General features: G+C 41.0%; 1 protein-coding gene across 6 annotated transcripts in view; it reads right to left on the bottom strand.

Annotated features, from left to right (window-relative positions):
- SNAP91 (synaptosome associated protein 91) overlaps nucleotides 1-25,586 on the bottom strand; it is a 63,424-nt gene extending 37,838 nt beyond the window's left edge. For 2 of the 6 annotated variants that reach the window (XR_015802618.1, XM_088162099.1), the window contains exons 1-7: nucleotides 25,472-25,584; nucleotides 24,674-24,833; nucleotides 6,408-6,550; nucleotides 5,254-5,329; nucleotides 3,435-3,537; nucleotides 1,760-1,853; nucleotides 462-573 (exon numbers count right to left, since the gene is read on the bottom strand). Coding sequence is in view for 5 of the 6 variants with exons in the window: in XM_088162099.1 (XP_088018225.1) it covers nucleotides 462-573; nucleotides 1,760-1,853; nucleotides 3,435-3,537; nucleotides 5,254-5,329; nucleotides 6,408-6,550; nucleotides 24,674-24,803 (658 nt within the window). In the remaining variant the exon portion in view is untranslated. Of the gene's footprint in view, nucleotides 1-461; nucleotides 574-1,759; nucleotides 1,854-3,434; nucleotides 3,538-5,253; nucleotides 5,330-6,407; nucleotides 6,551-24,673; nucleotides 24,834-25,471 lie in introns of all 6 variants that reach the window. The other 4 variants (XM_088162100.1, XM_088162097.1, XM_088162098.1 and 1 more) reach the window with 4 other exon arrangements.
- Nucleotides 25,587-26,776: the final 1,190 nt, after the last annotated feature.

The raw sequence follows: 26,776 nt of genomic DNA, 5'->3' as shown, positions 1-26,776 counted from the left end.
TGGAGGTGATTAAGGAGAAACTGGATGTGGCACTCAGTGCCATGGTCTAGGTGATAAGGTGGTGTACAGTCACAGGTTGGACTCAATCATCTCAGAGGTCTTTTCAAGCCTAATTGATTCTGTGATATATAACAAAAGAATGTTGCCATCTTAAAAAAGCAAAAGCTTCTAACTTTGCAGGGCATATTATGCATGCTCACACAGCTCTGCACATTTCTTTAAGCACAGAGATGGTCACTGTCTTTAAAGTAACCATCTACCCACTTTTAAGGACATGTGATGATCCAGCCTCAGATAAGCACTAATGTAAAAGGGTACAGCTTAAATATTTTTCTCATTTCAGACTAGAAGAGTCAAGAAAAATGTAGCTTTAATGAAAGCTAAGTAAAAAAACTGAAGCAGACCTGAAAACCGATTCTTCATTCACATATGGCATGTGAGATAAAAGCCAGGTTACTTACCTAGTAAGTTAATAACCCCATCATTGTAGCAAGCAAAAAGTTTGATGAGATCTTTAAACAGAAGCATGAATGCAGCATTTATGACACCATTTGTCAGTTCATTTGGATGAACCTACAAATAAAATAACAGTTATTTACAAAACAAGTGTCAAATGCAATCAAACATTTTGGCTTACACCATGTATTTGGTGCTGTTATAGATGGAATCAAGCACTAAAATTTTCACGCAAAGACACTAAACAAAAGCTTTGGTTAGCAGATCAAGGATTGCTTTCTTCACCACTCCAAAACAATCCACTACAGCAGAGGAGTATCCACATCATCAGTAAACATCTTGTCTCCTCCACTTATTATGAAGAAGAGGAAAGCAGTTTTACAGTTTTAATGAAATGTCAGTTTACAGCAGAGCTCAACAAAAACTTAATAGTCTATGAGATAATGTATTTATCTCATAATGTATGACATAATGTATTTAATGTATGACTAATCATGTCAAGATCCTTTCTCACATTAACTTGGGAAGAAAATATGTGCTCATTTATTAAAAGGTCTTTCTTTTCTTAAAGATATCTCTTCTTCTGAGAGCACTATCACAATTCCTATGCTATTTAAGGAATGGAAAGCACAATGAGACATGTACTTCAAAGCCTTTCCTCTGAGAGCTGTAGTAGGCTCTGCCTTCCACCTCGAGGTGTATCTTGCTGCCTACCAACAATAGAAGAATCAATTTCTTCAAAAACCTCTTTGAAATGTTACACTGTGGCTCCTACATCAACTGATTCCTGTTTTTATCCTTAGGTCAGACAAACAATCCCACCAACATTCATGACATGATAAATATATTGTACACCCTTATTTCTATGAATAGTCTAGATTAAACTTTAGCCAATTTAATTCACAGCTGAAAAACAGATGAAGATTTTGAGGAAGCCAAACAACAAACATGTGGTATTTTAAAGGGGTTTTCCCTCCCCCCTCAAGAGAAGTTGGTTGCCAAGAGACAGAAAATAGTGTATTCAGTCTCCTTGCTTTGTCCATTTCTTCCCCTCACTGATGCAGAAGCTGAAACTCCAAGTTCTCTCTCTACAAAACTAAAAGTACAATCTTTACATTTCAAACATTTGGGCAAGGGCCATCCTTAGCCAAAATACCTCAGTGGGACACTGAAAAGGGGATTTTTTGGCCCTCACTAAAGGATCATGAGTAAAGTATTACCTAAAAGTTGAAATGTGCTAATTATAATGCATCATTTATAAGTCACTGCCTAGGGTTAATACTAAGTCAGCTTCAATACATACATCAAATTCAAGTAGTGCATCGATTTGTTCCTGTAATATTGGCATACTCTTCAGCAGCTTTTCAGGAGCCATTGTTCTCATTACACCTTCAGCTCTGAAAGAGGAAATACAGATTAGAAGCTATGCTGTTTTCTCTTTCCCTTTCCCCAAACTGATCTACTGTCTAAAATTTATGCTTGAAGCACCTATAACTCATTTCAAACCATTTCAAAAGCACAGTCTGATTCTCCTGCTTCTGTCATTGTGAGAGCTGGCATGAAAAATCCCTTATCCAGCCACCCTTCCTGACAGCAAGTGAGGAAAGGTTTTGTGTTGGAGTGATGAATTCAAGAGATTGATCTCTTTATGGAAAGATGACGCTGGGTGCTTAAATGACTAACTAGAAATATTGCCACAGAAGTACTTAGAGAACTGATGCACTTTGTGCACAAAGTTTGTTATGAGTAACTAATGGCAACTCATTGCTGACATGTCCATGGATGTGTAGCATTTCCTAAGTGTCATCCATAGTCTTATAGCAGTCTTCAAGCATGGTCATTTTTATCTCTGATTATGACTAACTTATTATGGTCTGCACAACCATCATTATATATTGCCCTGTTCTGGCTGCAGACAGGTACATATATTTGCAGACTGGAAATGCACACTATTCTTACTTAATTTATGTTATATTCTGAGGCAGCACACCTTGTTCTGAGCACCAGAAATAACAGGCATAGAAAGCCTTACCAGGAATTTAAAGCAAGGCAGGAACAGTACAATCCCCAGCAGCCCAAGCTTAAGTTTATTTAACATCAAGCGTTCAAGAATGAACTTGTATGGTCCCCATTAAGGGAATGACATCCAGCTACAGAGCAAAACTGCCATGGTAGACCCTACACTTTCTGGCTGTTTGAGAAGCAGGAGAGAACAGCCTGGTAGTGACGCCTGCATTAACAGGTCAGAATTCCAAGCTGCAGAGCACACCAGAACTGCCAGAAGGATCCTATATGCAACTCATGATTAGCAGGAGCATCTTTACCATGCACTCAGTTAAGCTGCACCTTCGGTGGATGCTAAGCCACTTGCTGTGCCAACTGTGCTTCAAGAGAGCATCTAGAGCCCTTAAGAGGAGTCAGAGACCAGAAAAGTGTTCTCATAAATACCAACACGCTACTCTGGGCTGGGTCAACTTTTTTTTAATTCAGTTCTTGTGGGAATGAAACCAGCAGTTTACAGCCTTATTCTGTTCAGTTTATAACTGTTTGCCCTGTTGCCTGCTAAGATCCTCAGGCATTCACTTAGGGCTTTGTTTACAGTCAGCCATCTTTCTTAGGGAAAGTGTCTGGAGAATAATGAAACATCCTAAACATAGTTTCAGAGTGTTTCCTTCCCCAAATCCTAAACACAATCTCACTGCAGCAAAATTTAATTAGGGTAAGAATTAAACCTTACACTAAAAGCTCCCAGTTTCGCAAGGCACCTTTGGCCTTCAATATTTGTCTTACTACCCAGTCTTTCCTCTCACCTTTGGGTGATTTTTAACCAATTAAAAGTACTTTAAAAGTCAGGTTTTTCATTGTAGTTACACGAAGTATATAACAACAGTGTCACTGAGAAACTAACTGTAATGCCACAAATAAGATTTTCGTGGGTCAGACAACCTTAGTTATTTACGTATCTAAACTTTGCTTACCCTTTCTTCACTCTCGCAAAGTCAAATGCCATTTGTCTGTAGGAAAATGCTTTTTCATTCAAGTATCTACTATAACGCCTTATGAAGGTGGACATGTCATAACCTGCAAAAAAGTTTCACATTTTACATTTAATTTTCATGCTTGTTTGGAAGTTCTTTAGTAAACAACAAGATACAGCCAACAGACCCCAAGATTCTGTGATTTCTGTTACACTATGCAGTTTCACATACAGAACAGGCATCACAAGGCATCTTTCAGCTTCTAAAGAAAAATCAGTAGTGGTACACCAAAACAATCTACCACTGTTCTCTGTTTCCAACAGATTCATGCAATGCACCATTGGTATGGTTCATGGGGAAACCTGCTAGAGTGCCCTACATAGTTATGGGGTAACATTACTTGATGGCCAAAAAGTTACCCCTCTACTAACAGGGAAAAATACCAATTTAACAAAACAAAAATACTGAACTGGTACATGACTTCCAGGACAAAGCTCAGGTTCAACTTAAACACTCTTGATGTTTCAAGAGTATGTTAGCCACTCTGATTCTTCCATGGACCTTCAAAATTCCCCTGACTTGGTTTACCAATGATGGCATCCACAGAGATTACTGCCTTCCTTGAACTGGTACACCAGAAATACTCAAGGCACATAATACTGTACAAGGTGCCTCAAACTTCAGTGACTTTCAAGCCTATGACATCTGAGCAGTTAGTATTACAGCCTATCCTCCTAAGTTTCTTCCTCTAAGCCACAGAAGTGTGTGCAGAAGGAAACTCATCTTCCTCTTCAACTCAGGTCCCTTTTTGCTACCTTTCTAAAAATCCACACCCCTCAATTTAATCATTGTCTATGATACACTGTGTATTATTTATGAAATGGTAATTTAAGTTTAAAGAAAGTAGTGAAGAACACAAATGCATGTCTTTAACTGAATTAATTGTTGCCAAACACCAATGTCTTCGAGCATACCTATACACACATATATCATGCTTAGCTTAGGTGAACACACTCTCAGTATTTATTTAGCTTTGTTCCTTCTGTTACCACATCTAAAAGATGCTAAACTTTTTTTGGTGTCACATGTCTACATCGAGAGATCAAATAATGTGGCATTGCTTTGAATTTGTCCATTATTGTAGCATGTCTGTAATCTGCATACAATTTACAAATATTCTCTGACAGCTGAAGAATTATATTTTCCCTCTTTTCTGGTAGAGCTACCATGAAACAAGCTTTTCCTCTGTTAATTGAGGGCACAGGAAAATTCACTAATAATTCCAGAGGGAAAAGTAGAAAAGCAGGCTTTGTAAGATTCAGAAGGAACAAGTCCTTAATTTCTGCCTAGACCTTTCTAAATTCATTAATCAAATCAAAACCAACCAGTTCTTTTGGTGCCAACAGCCCTACCACTAAGAAGTTATAGACAATGCCTAAAAAGCACAGTGTCCTCAGGCAACCTAATTACCATTTAAGACTGAGTAAAACCAAAAAAACTAAATGGAAAGGTTTCCATTTCAACTTCTAACACCCATAAGAGTTAAGGAGATAGCTGAGATTTCAACCAGCCCAGATTTCAACCAGCTCTTAAAGGATTTGTACACTTTCACCTTTTGAGTAAAAATATTGCAGAAGAGAAATATTGTTCTGAAGTTTTTCATCAGTTCACTTGTGCCTCTGTATTTATTAAGCACTTATAAAAAGGCTTCAGTAGCAAGCACATTTTTATATTATTTATATTTTATGAATTAAGGAGAAAATTAACAATAGTATCTTATTTAAAATCTTGTTAAAATTATAGACTTAAGTAGGCTTACCATGAGATCCACTTTTGTCCAGAAAATTGCTGAGATTGAACAATGTGTTTCTAGATGCCAGGTACTGAATAAATCTCTGCAACACAAAGTCATTTTTCTTATCACAGGCTGTATCTGAAGGCTTTGTGCCTTCTAGCAGCAAGATTACCAGTCCACTTTCAGAATACAACATGAAACCACTGATTTTTAGCCCACAATACCTTCCCAAAAACATTTTATCCATTCAGAATAACTACTTTTAGTCAGAATCTCTAGTAAATATTCTACTGTATATATAAAAATAGATTATGCACAAAACACAAAATAGATTGTGAAAGGAGCAATAAAAATGTTTAATTCTCAGGGATTTGAGGGAGCTCAAGATTTATTGCTTACAAAGCATATATCCAGGCTAGTCCCAGACTTCTCAAGCCAGAAGTCCTCAGTTTCAGCCAAGCTAAGGGCCTGTTTTAATAACAAGCAAAGCCCCTCATCAAATACAGGGACTAACAGCCTGAAACAGTTAGAGAAATCAGATGAGAACATTGACCAAAACTTGGAATGGAAAAATAGGAGTAAGAATTTACACTGTGAGAAGTTCATTGCATGAAAACACTTTATATACAGGCAGGGAGGAATTGTTTCACAGTCACACTGAAGTTGTTTCATAGTCGTACTGATGTTCTTTAAATGTGCTGTCTGTTTTTATCCAGACATACCTCTCTATACAGGTCAATAAAAAGCAAGGATAAGGAGAACTTGATCTAAAAGGCTATCAAGTCAAATTTACAGCTCTAGGAAGATTTTAACACTCATGCAGAGAAGGCAACTATTTGGATGGCAATATACACGTGGCAGAACATCAACTTTAACCTCAGTCAAAAAATCCCAGGTAGTGTTTAATATTGTGTTGCTGTTTTCAGATTCAGTGCATAGATTATAAGCATCCTGGCACAGACTGCATCTTGGTCTTATGTTATGGTTTTGTAAATGGACAGACACATAAACTGTCCAACTCTGTTGTTAACCAGAAGTTTTCTCTTCATCAAGAATCAATCTTGCCCTTTGTTCTCAGATCATTTCTGGCTCAGACAAGATGCCTCTGTACTACTAACACTTTTGGCTTGGAGTGTGTTCAGTGCCAAGGTGGCCTTGAGAGAGCTGTTCACGCTTACCTCATTGCCATGGACCATTAGATGATGTGTGGTGACTAAGGCTTTGAATACAACCACCCAGCTACTATTTGTTGCTCGTTCAAAAAGCGTATCGGCCATCTGAGGGATATTCACGTTTGTTTCATTAGTTGCTTGGATCAAGTCTGAGGGAGAGAGAAAATAAGGTGTTAGGTGCTACAAGTATGATAAAAAGTTTGCAGCATGGCCAAGTTCTGAGACCACCAAGCTGCAGGCCATTGTTGTGACAAACAGGAAGTTCAGTGCTTACATTCCACACTAAAAAAAAAGAAACAAAAACACCACCACAAATGAAAAACCCAAGCTGAGATTATATTAGTATGTGCTGACAGCAACAGTGTTCTAACTCTTTCATCCAATGATAATAGTTTTCCAACAATTCTGTCCTGAGCTATGACCAAACATTTCTCCATCTTTATCCCAGATGAAGTCGGGGTGCACAACATCATATGACTTTACTGCTTGCAGGTGTTTGAGTTAATTGTTGCAGTTCATTACCTCTGGGTTAGAGAAATAAGTACTATTGCATTCTTCACCTGCAGGTAACATGCCAAGCACACTGAACCCAGTCACATCAGCAAAAAGAGGCATCACTAGAAACAGATACTCTGTCATCCCAGAGGTTGTTTTAATCAGCAAGCTCCAGCACACCTCCTAGAGTTTCTGCAGACCCAGAAAGCAGAGGAGTGTGTTCAGGCATGCATTAAGACCTCTTCAACCGCAAAAAAGAACACAAGGAATGACATTAGCTTATACTGAAGCAACTGCACCTTACATAGAGGAAGTAAGACATTAGACTGTCTCATGGAAAAACAGTAACATACAGCTTGGTGTCCTGTACATTAAGAATACGTAAACTTGCACAGAAGAGTTCATGAAATGAAGGTAAGCAGTTAAATTATAAACAGCAGGGCAGCAAGCTTTCCACTATCCTCTATATCCCACAGGATCTGTGATTTACTACATCCCCTGTTATTTACCAACTCCAGTTAGGCAGTCAGTAATTACCTTCTACAAGCTATCACCTATTTTTGAGACACAGCTGGAAACTGCATACTGCAACTGCATGCCCAAAACCTGTGTGATGCCAGACACAGCCCTAGCCAGACTCAAGGAGATGATTTTGTGAAACACAAAGAGCACAAAACACGGCTCTAATTGTAGGGCTAATGCTTAAAATTTGAAAACCTAAGCAGAAAAAATGCAAAAGTTTAACAAGACTGGTTAAAGTTTACTAGACTAAGCATTATCAGAAACAAAAATGCTAATCTTTTACTTTCCCTCAGAGGAATCATTGTTAATGATTTCTTCCCCACCTCCAAACTAGAAATTTTCCTCCAACTATTCAAGTCATTCAGTGATGATAGATATTCTACCTCAAAAGCAGACAGAATATTTTGTGACTGATCCTTGCACACTTAAACTATGCGAGTCTACAGGAGTTCAATTCACTTGGGCAGTAGGGTCACCACTTGGCAGACTTCCTTTCCCTCCCCTACATAATCCCAAGCAATGGAGAACATTAATGTTACTAAGAGTGGAAAGTCAAGGCTCAGCATTAAACTACTGATTCTGCCTTTGCAGGACAGGAAAAGTCCAGAGGACAAACCTGTCTAAATAGATCAATGAGTCACATCAGCGACTGAGACCCACCTGGTGTGTACAGAAACTCACACCACTGTAACAGAAGCATTCAAAAGTTCAGATTTTGTTTATTAGTTTCATTGGTTGGTTTGGGTCTTTATAAAATTCCTGGCACGTAGTCTTTATGGGTTTTTTTACATTCTATTACAAAGTCTTATTTTATTTAAGATCCAAGAAATCTCTAGCTCACAGTCACAAGCTTGGGAAAACCGAGCGCTTGCTTGCATATAAAATTGTTTATGGTATGGGCATAAAAGCTGCATGTTGTACTCAGTTTCAGGCCAGGGGAATGATTTTTTGGGATGATACAGGAGACAAAAATTTTGTGATCTGTTTGTCAAGTTTGAATTGAAAATATATGTTATCATGGCATTTTTTTGTCTTGGTTATGGAAGTTGGGTTTGAATTTTTTTTGCAAACACCTTCTGAAATGTGGTTACTTCTGTAACCTCAGTAATAATACCCTTGAAGGAGGCAATTCTGCAGACAAAGTATTATAGTAGCAAAGCCATGCTATTGAATGACAGCAGTTCAAGATCAAAGAGCTCCAAGAATTCTCCTTGATCTTGTGGTACAAATAGGCCAATGATCTTTTATTCTCTACTGCTGATTAATGCATTACTGAAGACAGTGGTTTGTAAAAGCCTAGAAGCAAGTCACAAGTGGCTTACTCACTGTTTACCCAGCTCAGATTTTACTGCAGGTGACAGCATTTGTCTTATTAATATAAGGAAATACATCAAATTTGTAAGCTTTCTGTCTTGCACTTCAGTATGTGGATTTCTGTGAAAGAAGGACACTATAAATTGTGCATTCCATCGGTGCACTTTAGTTAATGAAACCTCAGAGGAGTCCATCCACAGAAATGCTGGCAATGGAGGCAACAAGGCACTACTGTATAATGCCACAGCACTGCTTCTTTAGTCACTCAGTCATTTCTGTCTCCTCTCCAAACTGCTGGAGGGTACAGCATCTCAGTCTGCAGCTCTGAATGTTTTAGGACATGAGTAATTATAGTGTGCAAAATAAAGAGGCATGATTAAAATTAAGTCTACTACTTTCAGTGCACAGAAAAGAATTAAACCATGCATGAAGATGTCACTTGTCATCTGAGGCCAGAAAAAGGAGATTGGGGGTGGGGGGGATAATTCTTGCAGAGCTGTTTCCCATTTAGTCACACCACAAAGATAAGGTATTCAAATTTCCTGGCTTTCTTTTCCCAGTGTAAGAGAGTCTCAGCTTCACCAGCAACCATCAGCATCTGGAATGAAGCACCAGCACAGCTAACTTTAAGAAACTGAGAAGCAGAGTTTGGTGGCTAAGCTAAATTTTAAAATAAGAGTTGGAAAAATTAATTTTACTTTAATGTGGTAAGGAAAAACATATACAAGGAAAAAGAAATCATATACAAGAAAAAAAAATCTAGAAACTACATTTTCAAAATACACAGATTCAGATATTTTCTAGGTGGACAAGAGACAATAAAGCTTAGTCTTCCAAGGAAGTCACAGGTACATTTGCTAATACAAAACAGGTAATATTAATAAGTAACAGATGAAGAACCCAACAGAAACCATATGAAGCAATCTTGCAAAGTTGATTCCATTTGGGGCACACACAAGTAGGACAAACAAGGATTAAAGGTACCTTTCAGAAGAAGTTTCTGCTACTGCAGGCATCCAGAACACTGACAGCTAATCCCCAAACCCAGACACTGAGCTCACATACAAATTAGAAGCACAGTCAGAAATCAGAATTGTACTGCAGTAGCAGCAAGTGCTTTTACCACAAATTTCACAGAAGTGAAATAATTGGGGAATGAAGACCAATGTACGCTTTATTTGAATCCATTTGTTTACTATGGGATTAAATCACAATTGCCAAATCACCTCTTCTGCAAATCTCCTACTTCCTCTCTTCATATTTCTGTAGTTGCTATTTTAAAGACCTCTTCAATTAAAGAAACTTCTAAAAATTATAATTTTACTTCAATGTACTTTTTCTAGTTAAGCTTTGAGATGGAAAATCAATGCAATAGAAGAAATAAAGGGCTATCAATTCTCTGACACCATAACTTGAATCTAAACAGCAGTCTTTAAGCTCTTGGGCAGGCCAATTTTTTCACCCAGACTTAAGACAACTGCAACTTAATCACACTCTAGTTTTACTTCTCTTCCCTAATTAACACCTCCATCAATAAAAAGGCAAACATGCCAAATAGAAGAAGAATGGTCGAGGGTTCACTGAGGCAGACTGAAGTAAGTTAAGAGACCTTGGCTGTCTCTTCATGGCAGTTTGAAGAGCCCATTAAAAGTTGGGACTAGCTTTAGTGTTTGTTAAGCTCATAAGGTAAAAAAAGGGAACAATAAGAACATTTCAAAAGTTTCAGAATTTCAGATGCTTTCAGTCTCACTAAAAACTAGAAAACTAGTTTCTAGTTCTTTTTTTTTTTCTTAATGAGAAAGGTTACATCATACTTGAAAGAATCTCTTAGTCCTTTAGCTTTCCAGATGGTATTCTGGATCTGGGCAGGGGTTTTTTCTGTTTTGTTCCCCCACCCCCCCCAAATTCTTTAATAAGCAGACCTGGGATTTCCCAGTTCATGATTAATTATTCACAATTTACATTTCAGTATGCAGAGAAACAGCAGCAGAGCACAAGACCTCTCTGTTCAGAGGAATATCAGTGCCAACTTAAGAGCAGCTGTCATTCCAGACTGAATTAACACACAAGCTGCCTCAGCATCTGAGCTGTGTTGTACATTCAGTTCCTAAACTTTGCTAAATCTCTCCAGCAGTAACCCCCTTACAGACCTTCCTCACTATTAGTCAAATGCTACAATAGTCTTCAGGAGTTTTTTTTCTCGCTTATAAGCATTTAAATAATGCCTTGAACCTATTGAAAAGGAAATGCAGGATTGTTCCAAATCAGAACAGAGTAAGAGTTTACAAGCCTCAACCAAGAAAGTTAAATAGGCCATTAAGAGTACAGTCCCTCCCCTGCAAGACAGAACTGTATTAGGAAGCTATAGAGCATTGTGCTAAGCAGTGCAAGAGCTGAACTTCCCTGTCTACAGAAACCTGACCACAAAACAGTATTGGAAAGCAGAACAAAGTTACCAGTTTCTGCTTCTACAGCAATGCTCATAAGAACATTAGATAATTTGAATGTTGTTGGCTTTGACTATAGGGCAATTCCGTGGAAAAGAGGTTGGAATTAGTTTCTGAGGTTATGATTTATCATTTATTCTTTTCATTTCCAGCTCGCCCTGTCTGCACAAACATGCATCTTGATCTGGCTTGTAACAATCATCCCAACAGCAGTGCATGCTGCCTCCTCCTCCCTCCCCAAAAGTTTGCCTCCAGGGTTGCTGCATCTCGCCTTGATGCCTGCAAGCCTACCCTTTATCAAAGTCCAGCATCTTTCAGATATTGCCTTGGAACTTCTGTGCCTGTGCCAACTAAACAAACCTAAACACAGTCTTCCACTGAGCCTGTGCTCTCCAGGTACTTTAGTCTCCCAATAATGCAGCTGTAGCTCTTGGGGGTGCTACCTCCTCTCTCCAGCCTTCCTTCAAATACCTCCTCCTTCCAAAATAAATCTCAGACTCTTGTGAAGACAAATACTTGCTGCAGATCCTGAAGTTTGAGAAGTCATTATAATCAGTCTTTGAATCACACAACAGCACCCCACACCAAGACAAGCTTTTATATACAATTTCTTCCTCTCTGCCTATTCACTGGCATATTGTACTGCCCAAAGTATTAAGTGTTTTGCAGAACCTATCAATCACATGAAGGGTCGGCAGAGAGTACTAGCAAATTTCTCTTGGAGCATCCTCCAATTTCTCAACCTGAGAGTTCAATTAGCCTCAGATTTATCTTATTATCTCACTACTCCTTTTTAAATACAACAGTGCACCACTTCCTGTATTGTCAAATACCTCTTTTGAAACAAAGTGAAAAATCTACTGCCCATACACTCTGCCGGATTTTATTCTGACATATTTCCATATGGTTTGCACTCCTCCTTAACCAACATATCAAGGCAAGATATTTGGCTTTAAATCATCTGCAAAAATCACCCTAGCTCATTAGCAGTGTTACATCAGTTATGCTGCACTTAATTATTTATATGTATGGCTTTTCCTCCTGAGAGGTTCAGGTTCAGCTGTCTTGGAAACAGGAAATAAAAGCCAACCATCAGATGGTCTTCTACTGGATCTAAAAGGGTGCAACTACAGCAGTTGTCTCTCTAAGTACTAATAATGTGAGAAAACTGTGATTACTCTGTGTTAAAAAAATTGATCTTGCTTTAAGCAATTCCCTCAAGTTTCATGAACTATGAATATTTTTTACATAAAAGTTCCCAGAACTTAGAGCTCCACTGCCTCTGGGGAAGAACAGTGTGCACTACCTTTAGTATTTACATTGGAGTTCTCTCAAGGAGAGTAGTAGAACTGAAAGGCAACATTCAGGCCAGCTGCAGAAGCTCAGTGTTAAGGAACAGTCACTGAGGTTTTAATTATAGACTTTAAGACTTCAATTAGCAATTAATCTATTTTATGAACAAAGTCTGAGGCCTTGCTGACACCTGTGATCCAACCAGTCAGAAGAATAAAAGTTTCATTTTTACTCAGGAATTACATATCTGGAATAAGAGAAGATAGGCTACACAAACTTTCCATTACAAACACTATGGAAAGCACCTTTTTCACCTCACACATATGAAGCCAGAACAACAAACAAAGGGGAAAAGGCCCCATGGTCCAAGAATTCTTCCTGCTTTCTACTCCACTACAGCTACCACAGCTTTTTAAAGCATCTTCACTATAGAACAAGTATTAGTCATCAAGCATGAAATCTTCTCCTTGTCCAAAGTCATAAGAAGCTCAGTATTGAACCTCATTCATGCAGAATTCACTCACTTTGAATACCAAAGAATCTGTCTCGGGCAAAAATGCAAATTCAGCAAAGTAGAGGAAAGATGAGAAATCACAGCTTTAATGATTTATTTCTCTCACCTACAGAACCCACTTTCAACCCTCTTTCCACACAGATCCTGCTCCACAACTAGCTCAACAGAAACATGCATTTTTCTGCTCAAATACAAGAATTAAGCATTTCTGCTTAAGTTGATATGAAACACCAAGTAATTCTGGAGCTAAATGTGTCACTTCTCTGTTTTATTGGTTTACTGGAAGAGCTGAGCCACAAATCATTATTGCAGTGCCTCTTTGCATACCTGTTAATAGTTTAAGATATGCAAAATTCCATTTGCAGTTGGTGGACACCAAATAGTGATTGTAAGGTTAAAATATAACAGCAGTTGCCTTGGAGAAATGCTATTTCCCACCTTATTGTAATATGGCATCTTAAGTGACAAACTCTAGGGGAAGAAGAGACATGGAAAAAACACTGCTAACATTAAAAATAGCTTTTGACCAATAACTTTGCATGAAAAGGAACTTTTATCCTTCATGGCAAATCTCAGACCTCATTCTATAAGACATTTCCTTCAGCACATCAAACCTGGAAGCCTTAACCAAAATACACATTAATTTAGAGACGAAACTGCAACCACCAGCCAATCTTCTGCCAAGCCTTCAAAGCATTTATTCAATTTCCTCTAAGGGAATTGTTCTCCCCAACCATGCAAGCATTAAAGTGACAGTTCTCTTGCATCTCTGCTCTTGCTGCAAACAACAAAGCAATTTTAAAGGCATTACAGAGTTGCAAGATTATTTCTTAGAAGGATAACAGTCAATAACATCTACTTAAATGACTATTGTCAATTGCCTATTGACATTAGGCACATCCACAACCTGATACCAGCATGCCAGCTGTGGCCTGTGATTATCCCTCCATGAAAGTGACCAACCCCTAACATTACCTGCTGGTTGTATCAATTCATAACTTTTATTACTTGGGTGCTCACTGGAATATCAGTGACAGGATCAACTGCAGCTTTTAGGCAGAGTCTACAGCTACACTAGAAACACAAGGATTTCACATTTGCCACAATAGCACTGGGCCATTTACTGTAATCTTTGCACTACAGCAATTTCTAATCCTAATAAGCCTTTACATGGTGGACTGATCTTACACTCCAAACAATCTGGCAGAAAGTGGTAATCAGCTGAGGCATGGTACCTGAGCTCTTTCAGTTGCCATGCTACAGTCTGAGAGGAATTCTACCCCCAAATTATCTCCTTTCCTCAGAAAACCATTTGTTTTTAATAAACTTGTAGAAATGAAAATATCACTAGACTATTGACTCTACCCAGAACAGCAATTTGTAATCCACTAAAAAGCTGAACGAGACTGCAAATATATTGCAAGAAGCCTGATGTTCCAGCTCCAATACTTAGCTGTTACATTTTGGGAATATATTAGCAAAAAAAAAATTGGGTGGGGGATGAGACAACATGCAAACGTCAGTGACATGGTAATTAGCTGCAGCCTTTGTGCTGGAAAGAGATAATTGAGTAGGCAGCCTCAGAAGCTGACACATCTCACTCAATATCCAGACCATGGTCCATGCTTTTACTACTCCCTCAGCAAGATTATTCTCAGAGTCCAGTTTTTTCATCAGTGGATGCCACATAATGACACAACCCGAAATTTTTAACTAGGGATGAAATGCCCACAAGCATGCAGGCAACCCTGTTGAAAACATGAATATACCTGTAGGAAAAAGGAGCCAAGTGTAATGCAAACCTCTGCACGATCCAGTGCAACAGTGTGACCTCCTGGGAGCACACTGAAGCAGCTCCAACCAAGCAACAAGTGCTTTCTAACACGACTGCTATCATTTCAATCCATTGTCTTGTATCTGTGTATCTAACATAAAGCAGAAGAGTTCATAAAACCAGATGGCTGCCTCATATATGAATGCTGTGCCTTAAAACAGTCTTTTTAACAAAACTACTGATATCCTTCACAATTAGACAGAGCTTTACTCTCTTCTTGCTAAGAAAACCAAACAAAAATAAAGGTAAAATATGAAACGGCAATTCCTTTATGTCCATTCCTTTGTACTACATCAGTTAAATATCAATCCTTTTCTCCTGCCACACAAACAGGTGAGTTTAAGTCCCAAAAATCTTGAAAAAACTGAAGTCTACTTCCAATAGACTTGACTCATCAAGAGGAGCCGGCAGCCTTTCACATACTGCAGATTTCTTGATGCTGCAAAATACCCCAAAATGTTAAATTCAATGGAACTACCACCTGAGAGATAGAAGAGCAGTAAGGACTACTAACATTTAAAAAAACCTGACAGTATTAAGTTGCTATCAACAGTTTGAAGTCACCAATGCCTCTGGATGATGCATTTGCCACTGACAGTAGAAGTCTCCCATCAAGCTACTGATGAGTGAGGAATTTGGAATCCATCACATAGGCTCACATCCAGGCAGCAAAGTTTTGTGTAGAGTCAGATCTCCAGACTGGAGCACTCAGAAGTGTCAATTTAACTCTTAAACATGATATGGAGTATGATATTTGAAAGCTAGTTTCTCATAATACTCTCTAAGCAATTTCCAGCTTTCCAATGAACAAGAAGCAACTCTTTAAACTCATCTATTACAAACATAGCAAACCTTGACTTAATGCTCTTGCCATTCACCAACAACAAAGCAATCAGAAGTTTAAATCAACTTAGCAAAACCAGAAAAGCTCTAATATAGAATCTTTCATAGTAATTTCATATGAAATGAAAGAAAAGATAAGAAAGTCGCAGATAAGACTCACATACAAAAATACCATTGTTTCACCTGCCAGCAACAAAACATCACATAAAATGTATATATTTTCAAAACACTGGCACACTAAATATGCTCAGTTGCTTCTGGCTTGCTATCTCTTAGCAGAATGTACATTCTCCTATAAATACATTTAGATGAATCTATAAAACTTATATTAGGAGCTACAGGCACAATAAACATATTCTGGATTCCAGAGTCATGCAACAGGATCCAAAGCCAAGTTGGATTTGAAAACTCCAGGGCTGCTAAAGGACTGATGAGATTATAAGTTAAGTTTTCATCTATATTTGACCTATATGTAATGAGAAACAGCAGCCTTCAGAGGCAGGAAACAGGCCAGCTGGCTTGCCCCTTTCATACAAGTCCTACACTCCCTGAAGCAAGACGTGAAAGGAGGAGTCCTGTGAGAAGCAATTTGAACTCCCACTGAAGTGCATCTAGGTCAGCACTTCAATTTTGTTAAAGACGTGCCCCCTCCTAGTGCTGTCCTGCACTGAGGCAGGATCACCAATCACTGCCTTACCCTGAGGACCTTCTTCCAAACTTGTAAACTTGCATTCATTTAAACAATGTGGGTGACAAGTCAGCACATTTTATTTATGTTTCAAGCAGTCATGTCTTTCTCTCACTTCTGTGAAGGGCCATTTTAAAATATTCTGTAAAGTATCAGAGTAATTTAAGATATATAAGAAAACCATGCCAGAGGCACCAAGAGCCTGCCAGTCTCTGCAGGCTAACCCCTGACCATCTGCTATGGAAGCACCTGCTGCCATCATGTCACCTGTGCTTGTGCCAAGCCAAAAGTCAGTTTGACGTGATGCACTATACTGTCAGCAGTCAAGGCACAGCCTTGTATCACTTCTTAGGACAGAAAAGTTTAAGACACTCTCTTAAAAAGACGTGTTCTTTGGTCCTTTAATTCTATGGTAGAACAATCAAGTGGACACCAAATTCTCCAATCAACCCTTACCAGTGTTTTGCATCTCAGCCATAACCCAGTCTACTAAACACTTAAAATCAATGAGCAAAGAATGCTATTTTATTTTTCATTCCTTCTTTGAATCAGTAAAGCAATCTCATCAAAGCATATGGCTCAACTGTTTTGTCAGAACTCTGCAGCCCAATTGCAACATAGGAGTTCCTGCCAATTTGCTTTTCACCTGTGGTAATTTTGCATATTGGCTTACAGCCAAAAGGAGTTGATTGCCACAAGTCAGATCCAAGCTGCAGACACATCCTGTCAGCAACCTGCAGTTCTCAGTACACATGAGAGGCAGGGTTTGGTGGTCTTCAAGCATGATCACAAAATCCCCTTTTACAAAAAACATCATAACACATTTGAGTTTTATCAATAGCTGGAAAAAATAGACACTAGGAAAGGCAACGGACTGATGTGCTGCCTCTGCTCAGATAGCCAGAGTAAAAATTACATAAAGACATAACATTAGCAGAACATCAGGACCAGCATCCAAACCCTTTCACTAAAATAAGTTAAGATACAGATATAATCTACAACCAAGCATGAGATCACATTATCTCGGGCAGAAAAGAGAAACAGAAAGTTATTTAGACTTGGCTGGTCCAGAAGTCAGTGGTAATATTGTGCACTGTCATTTCCTGTGCCTACAACTAAGCCGTGAGCCTCAGATGCCCAGTGAAGGCCCCATTTGCCAGCAGCCTAGAAAATACTGCTCTAGTATTCCACCTACATTCATTTCAAGGCTGATGTCCAATATCACTTGTGATGCTAGTGCAGGAGGATAGTACAGTATATTCCCTCTTTTAGTGAACAACTCTCAGCTGCTTTAGTAATGTGTTTCACAACCTAAAGAGAAGACTTTATGAGCACAAACAAAACATGTTTTGTATTGATTTTGAGTATTTTCAGCCAGCTCTGAAGTAAATATGATCAAAATAGCAAGATTAAAAGCATTAAAAACTGTTTTAAGGGTCAAGCATATGGTTTGCAAGATTCCAGAAAGAGCAGACCTTACCATACTCTGCAAAGTAACAAACAAGCCTCTGCCAAGCATTCTGACTGCCTCCCAGCAATTGCCAACATCTGGTTTATTCAGGTTAATTTAAGCCACCAGCTCTCATCCAAGCAAAATTTTGGACAGAAAGAAAATCAAGCAGCCATGCTGAATCTGATGGTGTGGAATACTCTAGTATCAGCTTACCAGTGAGGCTTCACACTGCAATCTTGCTGATACTGCTGACTCAGAGGAACAAAAGTACTGCTGCAAACCCTGCGCTACAGATCACTGCCTGCAAGGCTACCAGAAAGGCTTCTTCTATCTTCTCATTTAGTCTGAGTTCAGGGTTCAGTCCTGTGCCAGATGACCCATCCTTTTCTTTATATGTCCTGCAATGAGATTCAGACTCAGATTTCCTGGCTTGCTTTACTCCTTGCTTTTTCATTTTCATGGTATTTGAAACCCCTCTCTCCAAACCATCCAGAATACTATTCCTAATCTGCATGCCTTGCTTGGAGATGCAAGGTTTATCACTCTTTAGTGAGACTCCTGTATTTACCCAAGGTGCTTTTCCACCATTACCAGCATCCTGATCTGTGCTCCAAAAAAGGAACAGGGCCTGGTAACTTCAGGATACTGTTTGGTAGTGGTTGCTATAGTAAGGCTAAGGAAAGAGATTCAATGTCATCACTCCATCTCCAGTTTTTCCCCCATCCTCAGAAACACTGGAGCCAGCTCCTTCAGCAATACTGTATGTCCACAGCTCACTGAGGAAGGGCTGTTCCTTTCTTTTCTTCGGTGGCAGGGAGTGAACTCGATGCATATGGCAAGGTTTTGGTGGCACTGGGAAATGCTGCAGCTGCGACTTCTGAGAACAGGGGTCTCCTCCAGAGGTTGCAGAGGATATCTGCTCCAGCACCATGGAGTGCATCCTGTACCTCCTGCTCCACCTCTAACCTTGGTGCTCTCTCTGTCATTTCTTTTTCCCACTTCCTCTGTCTGTCCAGTATTTTCTGTTTTTTCTTACATTTGTGGCACCTTGAGGTGGCACAAACTTGGTGGATGGGCTCAGCTGTGTATTGCAGCAGATCCACCCTGGAGCTGGCTGTGTCTGGCACAGAGCATGTCCTGGTCTCTTCTCACACAGGCCAGCCCTGAAGCCAACAACTTGTCATGGACACCCACCACTGGGAGCAAGTGAGCAGGGCAGGAAGAGCAAAGCAGTCTTAAGAATCTTCAGCAGCAATAGAAAAATACAAAAAGCACTGTGCCTCTACTACACTATAATTTATTTAAAAGCGGGAGCTGCAAGAGCAGGAAATTCTCATCTTTGGCTACCAATTTCTCAGTCCAGCAAGAAGCAGAGAACATGGGTAGTCTTCAAAATGCTTTATGCCCTTCAAAGTTATGGTGTCATCGACTTTCAAGCACTTCAGAGGATCCTTCACATGGCAGAGACACGGAAACATGGACTGACCACGCCTACAGGGCATTTTCTTGGAGACTTCACAGAACTCCTCACTAGTGTGACAGGCCCATGTAAGGCATGCACAGAAGATAAAGAGCTTAAGAGTGAGTCTGTGAAATCAGAGACATAGATGAAATCAAAACAGAAAAATCAATCAAACCTGCAGATTTCTGTTTTTGTCATTTAGAAGATATCCATTGCTGCCAAGATCTAAGGGTGCAACACTATGAGACTATTATGAAGCATACTCAACTACTAAATAGAAGTTATTAAAACCATGCTCTGGTCACTGTCATCCTGACCATCTCATAAATAGCTACCTTATGAAGGTCCACAATGGAAGGCAGCACAACAGAAAAACCTGACTTGTCCTAGAATTTGTCATCCATGACCTTGACAAAGCGTGTTTAACAGAAGGATCTTGCTTACTCTTGAAAAAGACTAAGAATACCTGCCCTCAGGACTAGTCAATCTTTATCAAGTTACACTGCTTATATGAAAAAAGTTTAATATTACAGTGCCTGCTCATTTTCCTGTTCCCTCATCTTCCCTCTTCCTTTCCTTAGGCATTGCACTATAAAACAACTTACACACAGAACAGTTGAAATGCACAGGATCAAGTGATCCTGCCTATATTTCAACATTTGGATCTTAACATGAATACAAACTTCTACCCTGATTCAAACATATTTTGAAGAATTGGCCAAGACTTAGCTTGATTAGAAGGGCAGCCTTTTCTTAGTATTATACACACCTTAAAAACAGTATGGGGCTGGGAAGGAATTGAAAGTTAATGCCACTTAAATAATCAAGAGCAAGTAACTTAAAAAGCTTTCTTATTACCTTCCCTTACCCATGACAAACATTTATTTCTACTCCTATTCAGAGATCTCATGCCTCCAAATGAAGCATGTCCTCAATACCCTTTTAGGAAAGGACATGGTAGAAGCTCACAGAAACAGCCACTCAACATAAAAACTGATGATGAGTCCCTACACACAATAAATGTGCTAATCCAGCATCCAATAAAGAAGAAAGTAACTGCTTGGATATTTTTCTCTTCAGGTGTTAGAGCAATTCATTGGGGTGACAGAGGAGTTCACACTCTAAAATCCACACCAGCTATGACAACAAAAACCGAGACACAGTATTCCAGATGATCTTCAGTGGTAACATATAAACAAAATCAGTTCTCTCACACATAGACACTGTAACAAATTACTGCAATACAAGAAACAGTGAGACATAAAAGCAGTTTCATTAGTAAAGTGTGAAGGATTGAGCCCAGTGTGTACAGGGACTCTGTTCTTGGCAATTTTCTTGAAGATACTCCCACAGCTGTAGAGACTGAGTGTCACCTGGACTGCAGAGCAATGCAGTACATCTGCACTACTCCCGCTAGGAAAGGGCCACAAGTGCCAACAGTCTTGGAACACTCCCCAAATCATTCAACAGCAAACAACTTCTGAAATACACACATCCTAGCTAACCTCATCCTTTAATCCACTGAGTCAACAGACACTGAAGTCTAGGGACTCAAGGTAGTACCACTGACCCCCAACTTCTCCCAAAAAGCAGAGACAGACACATTGCTCAGGAGTAAGACAGACGTCTCTAAGACTAAACTGTGCGACCCAGCAACGTCATCTTTACTGAGCCTAGGCAAAAAAGTTTCACATTGCTTTTGGTCAACAGACACTTCTATTTCAACACTAAAGACCACAGTGATTCAAACCTGTTAGGTCAACAGCTGAGATTGCAGAAGAAAGGTAGAACACTGCAGGAAAGAAGTGTCTGTATAAGCAAAATACTGACACCAGCCCTGCAGTTCAGTTACTGCTATGAATTAAACTACAAACTTTTTAGGGCCTCTGCTTGCCAGGTACATGCAAATAGGCAAAATTAGACTTTGGATGAAAATAAGCTACAGCAGATAAACAGGTCATCTCCATAGCCACAGAAATCAAATCCTGATATTCATCTGCTTTGTTTCAACTTTCCACAAACATCTCCCAGCTCTTGATCAGGCTTCTGGGAAGGTTCTCCACCTTATGAGAATTATTTTGAAGACGTGAGGAGACACATGTGGTATTTTCAGAATACGTACTGCAGAACTTCCTCTTGCTGCAAAGCAATGGATTCAGCAAAATAAGTCAAGGAAAATCCCAGCCATTTATATAATTTTCACAAACAGGAACTTGTTACAAGCACCTGCAACAACTTCACTAGTTTTCAATTCACTTCCCTTAATGAAAGCTTGAAGGTCTGTTTCTGAGTGAAATCCTATAAAAAGAGCTGAGATCTACCTACTTTTCCCTCATCTATGATGTGTTTTCACATTTGAAAGTCATATTATTTCCCTTCTCCAAAAGCATCTCCCTGTTGATACGATCAGAGCCATTCCAATTTGAGGCTGGAAGCAACCTTTTACTTGGCCCACACAATTAAACCCTTGGTGAAGCCTTAACACATCTTTCAGAACAATTATAAGAATCAAACTCCTATGCTGTGCATAAGTATTGCCTTCCCACTTGAATTATCAGTTTATATATCCTTAATGTAGCCCATATGCCTCATTCATTCACTCTGCAATGGCCCTTCCTGCTGCATCAAAATGAAGTTGCTAATTTCCCACTTCTTCACAGGAGTAATTCAGATAACACATATTGGTTAGCTGAGGGATAGGAATCCCTATCATCATGGTGATTTTTAGACTACTTTTGGATGACAACAGTTTCTTAAGTCCAAAATGGTCAGAGCTCAACTGTCCCAAAACATCAGAGCATCCTAGATTTACATTCTTTCTCCCAACACAGGGACTTGAAAAGCTCATTTAATGCCATCTGGCACTAAATCCAGCAGTTGTTGAAAATTCACTAGTAGCAGATCTGGAGTTTAAGAAAATGGTAAATCCTGTTAATGAGCACAAGATAGCAACTGAATGATACTTTAGTTCTCCTTCACATGACCAGCCTGTCCAGCACTGAGAGCCCATACCAAAAACATCACATCTATATTACAGCCTGTATTTGAAAGCTATACCAAGTATAGAAAACCACACAAATGCAAACACTTAGCAGCTCAGCTTTTCTACACTGAAGGCATTAATTCTGCTCTTGTCTCCCTTCCTCACACATCAGCTTTCATCTTGTCACCTCTGATCTCCGTATAACCCTCTGGAATTATTGTCTTCTGCAGAAAACATATGAGAACAGGAATCACTGTATCCTATCCTTACAGGACTACTTAACCCATGTTAAAGAGTTGATCTCTCAATTTAATTTATAAAGCCCAGTTGTTAAGTAGGGCAGTGGAAGAGAGGTCGTGTGACTTGACACCTGGCCACTAAGACACTAAATAAAATTGTGGAGTTCCCTAAGGGCACAGAACCCCAGCATCAATACCAGAATTATAGCGCTTCATAAGGCATCACTCTAACCATCACCCTCTGGAACTTGTATTTTTAATCGTCTAAATCCTTTATACCTTGACATAAAATTTATTGTAAAGCACTGGGAAGTTTTATCTTTCGTTCTTCACATCTTCAAATGCTACTTATCCAACCTGAAATGCACCCAGCCAATTAAACTCTGAACTGCTATTTACAGCTTGGAAAATAGAAGAAAAAAAAAAAAACAAAAAAAAACCAAAAAAACCCCAGGCATTTGTCTTCCCAGGAAATTATAAATTTTTTTCCTCTTTTTCTCTTTTTTGTGTGACATGCAGGTAGGTAAGAAATTCTGTGGAATTCTACTGGCTTCCGGCTCCAGTACACTCACTTTCTCAAGCAGTAATATTAGCACCAATATCCAAACACAAATCTTTTACACTCCTTACTATAACACTGGTAGATTACTTCTACTTCACTTGAATCCTGCCTATGCCAGATAGTACTTTTATTTATATATGTATATACACACAGAAATACAGAGACACATAGACACAGCACGCTTTCAAACACATGAGCTATGCTTTTTTAAGCTAAAGCTTGTAGTAACAGATACAGTCTGTATAGGACAGTCCAGACACAGCCTACAGATTAAAAAGTGTTGACGGCTACCAAACCACAACATAGAAGAGACATCAATAACCAAGATGATTTTTTTTAAGTATACAAGAAAACATGACAGAATACATGATATCAAGACCAATTATCTACTTAAACAACAGTTTAGACTCCAGTGAGTCTTCAGTCAATGCTGCTTGTATCAGCATTTCTTGGACATATACACAAGAGCATCTAGATATATTGAGAGATCAGCCTACTGTTTGTCTCTTGGAGGGTAAACTACAAAGTCATTAGAAGTGAAATCCAGAATTATTTTCCAGAAGTAATGCTACCTCCTTTTAACAAATACTGCATCATCAGAACTGTACTTACAAACACCTGCACCAGCATTACTTAGTAATGGCCAGCAGCCAAGAGACTGCCTGGTGTAAAACCTGCTGATCTTCACTTGAATGTACTTCTTACCATGTCAAAAAAAACCATGGGAAACCCACTTTATTTTAGATATTAACACCTGCTGTTGATCTGCCAAGTTCAATGCTGGACAGAGATACCACTGGTAAGCAAGGCCAATTAACATCACACTACCAATTTTTTTCACCATTCTACTACTTGGTGTCTCCAAGCAGGGGCTGACATGAAATGAAATCTTCAGGATTAAACATGACTTTCTCATTGTTTTCCAATAAAAATTGTTTTGCCTCAACCTTGTTTCATGCCTTAACTAGCTAATGCCAGTCCAGAATACATCAAAAATCTGAGATAAAGCCAATAGCCATCTTTAATAAAACATGAGGCAAATTGCTGGACAGCTCACAAAGTTGCTGTCAGATATTTGGGACCTCAGCAACAGCCCTTAAACTCTCCAAAGGCTGTCCCAATCTACAGCATGGCATTATCCCAGACCCTTGCCATTTAAACACATCATCATCCAAACCTCTTCAGAAGTGGAGATATATTGCTGTGGACATAGCCCCACTCGTACTGGTGCTTGGCCAGCTCTGGGAATATCTTTTATATCATGTAAATCTCATCCTAGCTTAATCCTGACCAAGTAGGCAGTGACAAGCCTGTATCCCTTTTGCCCTGTGTCTGATTTTCTGCTCTTCCCGAGCCCCTGGTCCATAAGGCGCTCTTTCCACTATCTTCCTGGATAAAAGGCACGAGGTCATGAGGAAAAAAATGGCCGAAAGAGCAGTATTATGCAATAAGAGAAGAAATGCAATAATAACTCATCCTCTCCTGGAGATTTCCCATCACCCTCATGCTTTGCAAGCTGGATTAGAGCAAGCGTGACAGCCAGCCGGCTCAAAGGCCCACTAGAGTGCCCTGCAGGCTCCTCAGCCCCGGGCCTTCGCTGCGGAAACAAAAAGGGATGCTCACAGTCCAGGTGCTTTTTCTTGGGCCCCATCACTTCGTGCGTGGTGGCTTTGCAGACGGCTCTGGCTACGGCCGATCCCGTAACGCTGTACTGAGCAGCTGCGATGCGATCTGTCAGCGTCTGACCCGACATCTTCGAACGGCGTGCTGGCTGCTGCCTGCTCTGCAGGGGCGAAAGACACGGGAGGGGAGGCGGGGATGCCGGGTCTGTGCCTGTGGCCGGCGGGAGGCACGGCAGGGACGCGCACGGGCAGGGGCACACGCACACAGCACTCACACCGCCCCGCCACACGCACAATGGTCCCTGGGGCAGCCCGGCCCCTCCCGAGGCGCAGCCCCCCCGCCCCGTTGTGTAAGCCTCTGCCTCGCTAGAAGCCGCCCGGGGCAGGAAGAAGGGTATTTTAGGCGTTGCGAGGAACGGATGAAGGGGAAATAATGACGGCAGCTGCAGGAGGCTGCACACAAATAAGGTGCGAGCCGCCGGGATGGGGGGAAGGAAAGCAGCCCTCCCGCACCTGCCTGGGCAGCGCCCGCCCCACGAGCCGACCCGCGGGGGAGCCTCCGCCGCGCCCCGGCCCGCTGCGGGGCCCGCCCGCCGCCTCCCCGGTGGCAGATTATGGCACCGTTGCGCCATGTTCTGCCCTCCCGGTGCCTCCCCCGCCGCCGCCACCCCCGGCCCCGACACGGACCCCCCCCCCCGCGCCGGGAAGCAGGGCGCCGCTGGATGCGGCGGCGGCGCCCAGCGCCATGCAGCATCCCGGCACGGGCAACAGCGGGATGGACCGAGCGCCGGCGGCCGACCTGTCAACGCGTCCTTCCCTCCCGTCCTCCTGCCGCCGCTCCGGGGAGGGCACTGCCGGCCCCCGCCGCCACCGCTGCCCGGCCCGGCCCGCTGGCGAGGCGCAGCAGCCCCCCCCCGTCCCCCCGGCCCCGGTAGCCCCAGGTGCCGGGCGGGCTGTCCCCTCCCGCCGCCGCCGCCGGGGATGCGCTGGGCGTCCACGCCCGGGAGCCGACGCTGCTATTTCCAGCCGGCGGCTTAATCCTCCCGCAGCCTAATCCCCGCGCTACTGCCGCAGCAGCGCCGCCCCCTAGCCCGGTGCAGAGGGCGGGACGGAGCGGAGCCGAGCGGCGCTGCCGCCGCAGATCGGTGGCCCGGCGCAGTCAGGTGACCCCGTTCCCCCACCCGCACCCCGCTCCCCGGAGCTGGCGGCGGGCACGGCCGGAGCTGCTCCCACGCGGGGGCTGTCCCGGTGCGGATCCGCGATTGGGGGGAGCCGAAGCCGCTGATGCTTCCCCGGTCTGCATCACGGTCCTGTCGTGGACGCTTAAAATAGTGCCTTGAGGGATCCCAAAACTGCTCATAGCCTCGATTGCTCCAGAATGTCGTTATGATGTTACTGTTATCAAAAACATCTGAAATATGTCTCCAGAAGGGTTTTCTCTCTGTTATCTAAGGTACCCTAAGGGTCTTGGTTACAACCCAACCACATTCGGGAGGATATATTGCTACAATGTTATTGTGTAATTGAAGCCTCCGGAGTGATCCGTGGAGTATTGGGAAATGTGGTGTACATATATTACCATAAATTGGCTGAACTTAGTTTTGGAGTAAAGTGATTTAAGTGGGTGGGGTCTGAACGAAATGGCACTGGTAGCGATTACTTTGAGCTGTCGGTAGAAAAAATTGCAGAAGACGATGTCAGCGCATGTTATTAATTAGCTTGAGAAAACACTACGTACAGTCAGTATTGAAGAGTTGTGCACACCAAGTGATAATTGGGTTGTGTTGCATACAAAGACATATGGCACCATTTTCATTTGTTATATCAGGAGCAGAACACAGACAAGGGATTGTGGTCTGTGACAGTATGAAACAGCAGCTTTTTCACTACTTCATTCTTTCTTTTTTTTCTTTTTTTTTTTTTCCTGTTTTTGTTTGTTTGTTTTCTTTTTTTACCTCACAACACAGGTTTTAAGATCCTAGGTAGCCTGAAACCTTGAACTTTTGAGCATTATTTTAACAGCATTCCCAAGCTATCTTTTCTGTGGGAGATCACTTCCAAAATAGCTGTAAAATGGTGCCTTGGACCACTGAAGACAGGTGTT

This window comes from Sturnus vulgaris, chromosome 3, assembly GCF_052056855.1.
Source record: "Sturnus vulgaris isolate bStuVul1 chromosome 3, bStuVul1.hap1, whole genome shotgun sequence".
Classification (NCBI taxonomy): Eukaryota; Metazoa; Chordata; class Aves; order Passeriformes; family Sturnidae; genus Sturnus; species Sturnus vulgaris.
This window is presented reverse-complemented; position numbering and strand designations above follow the sequence as displayed.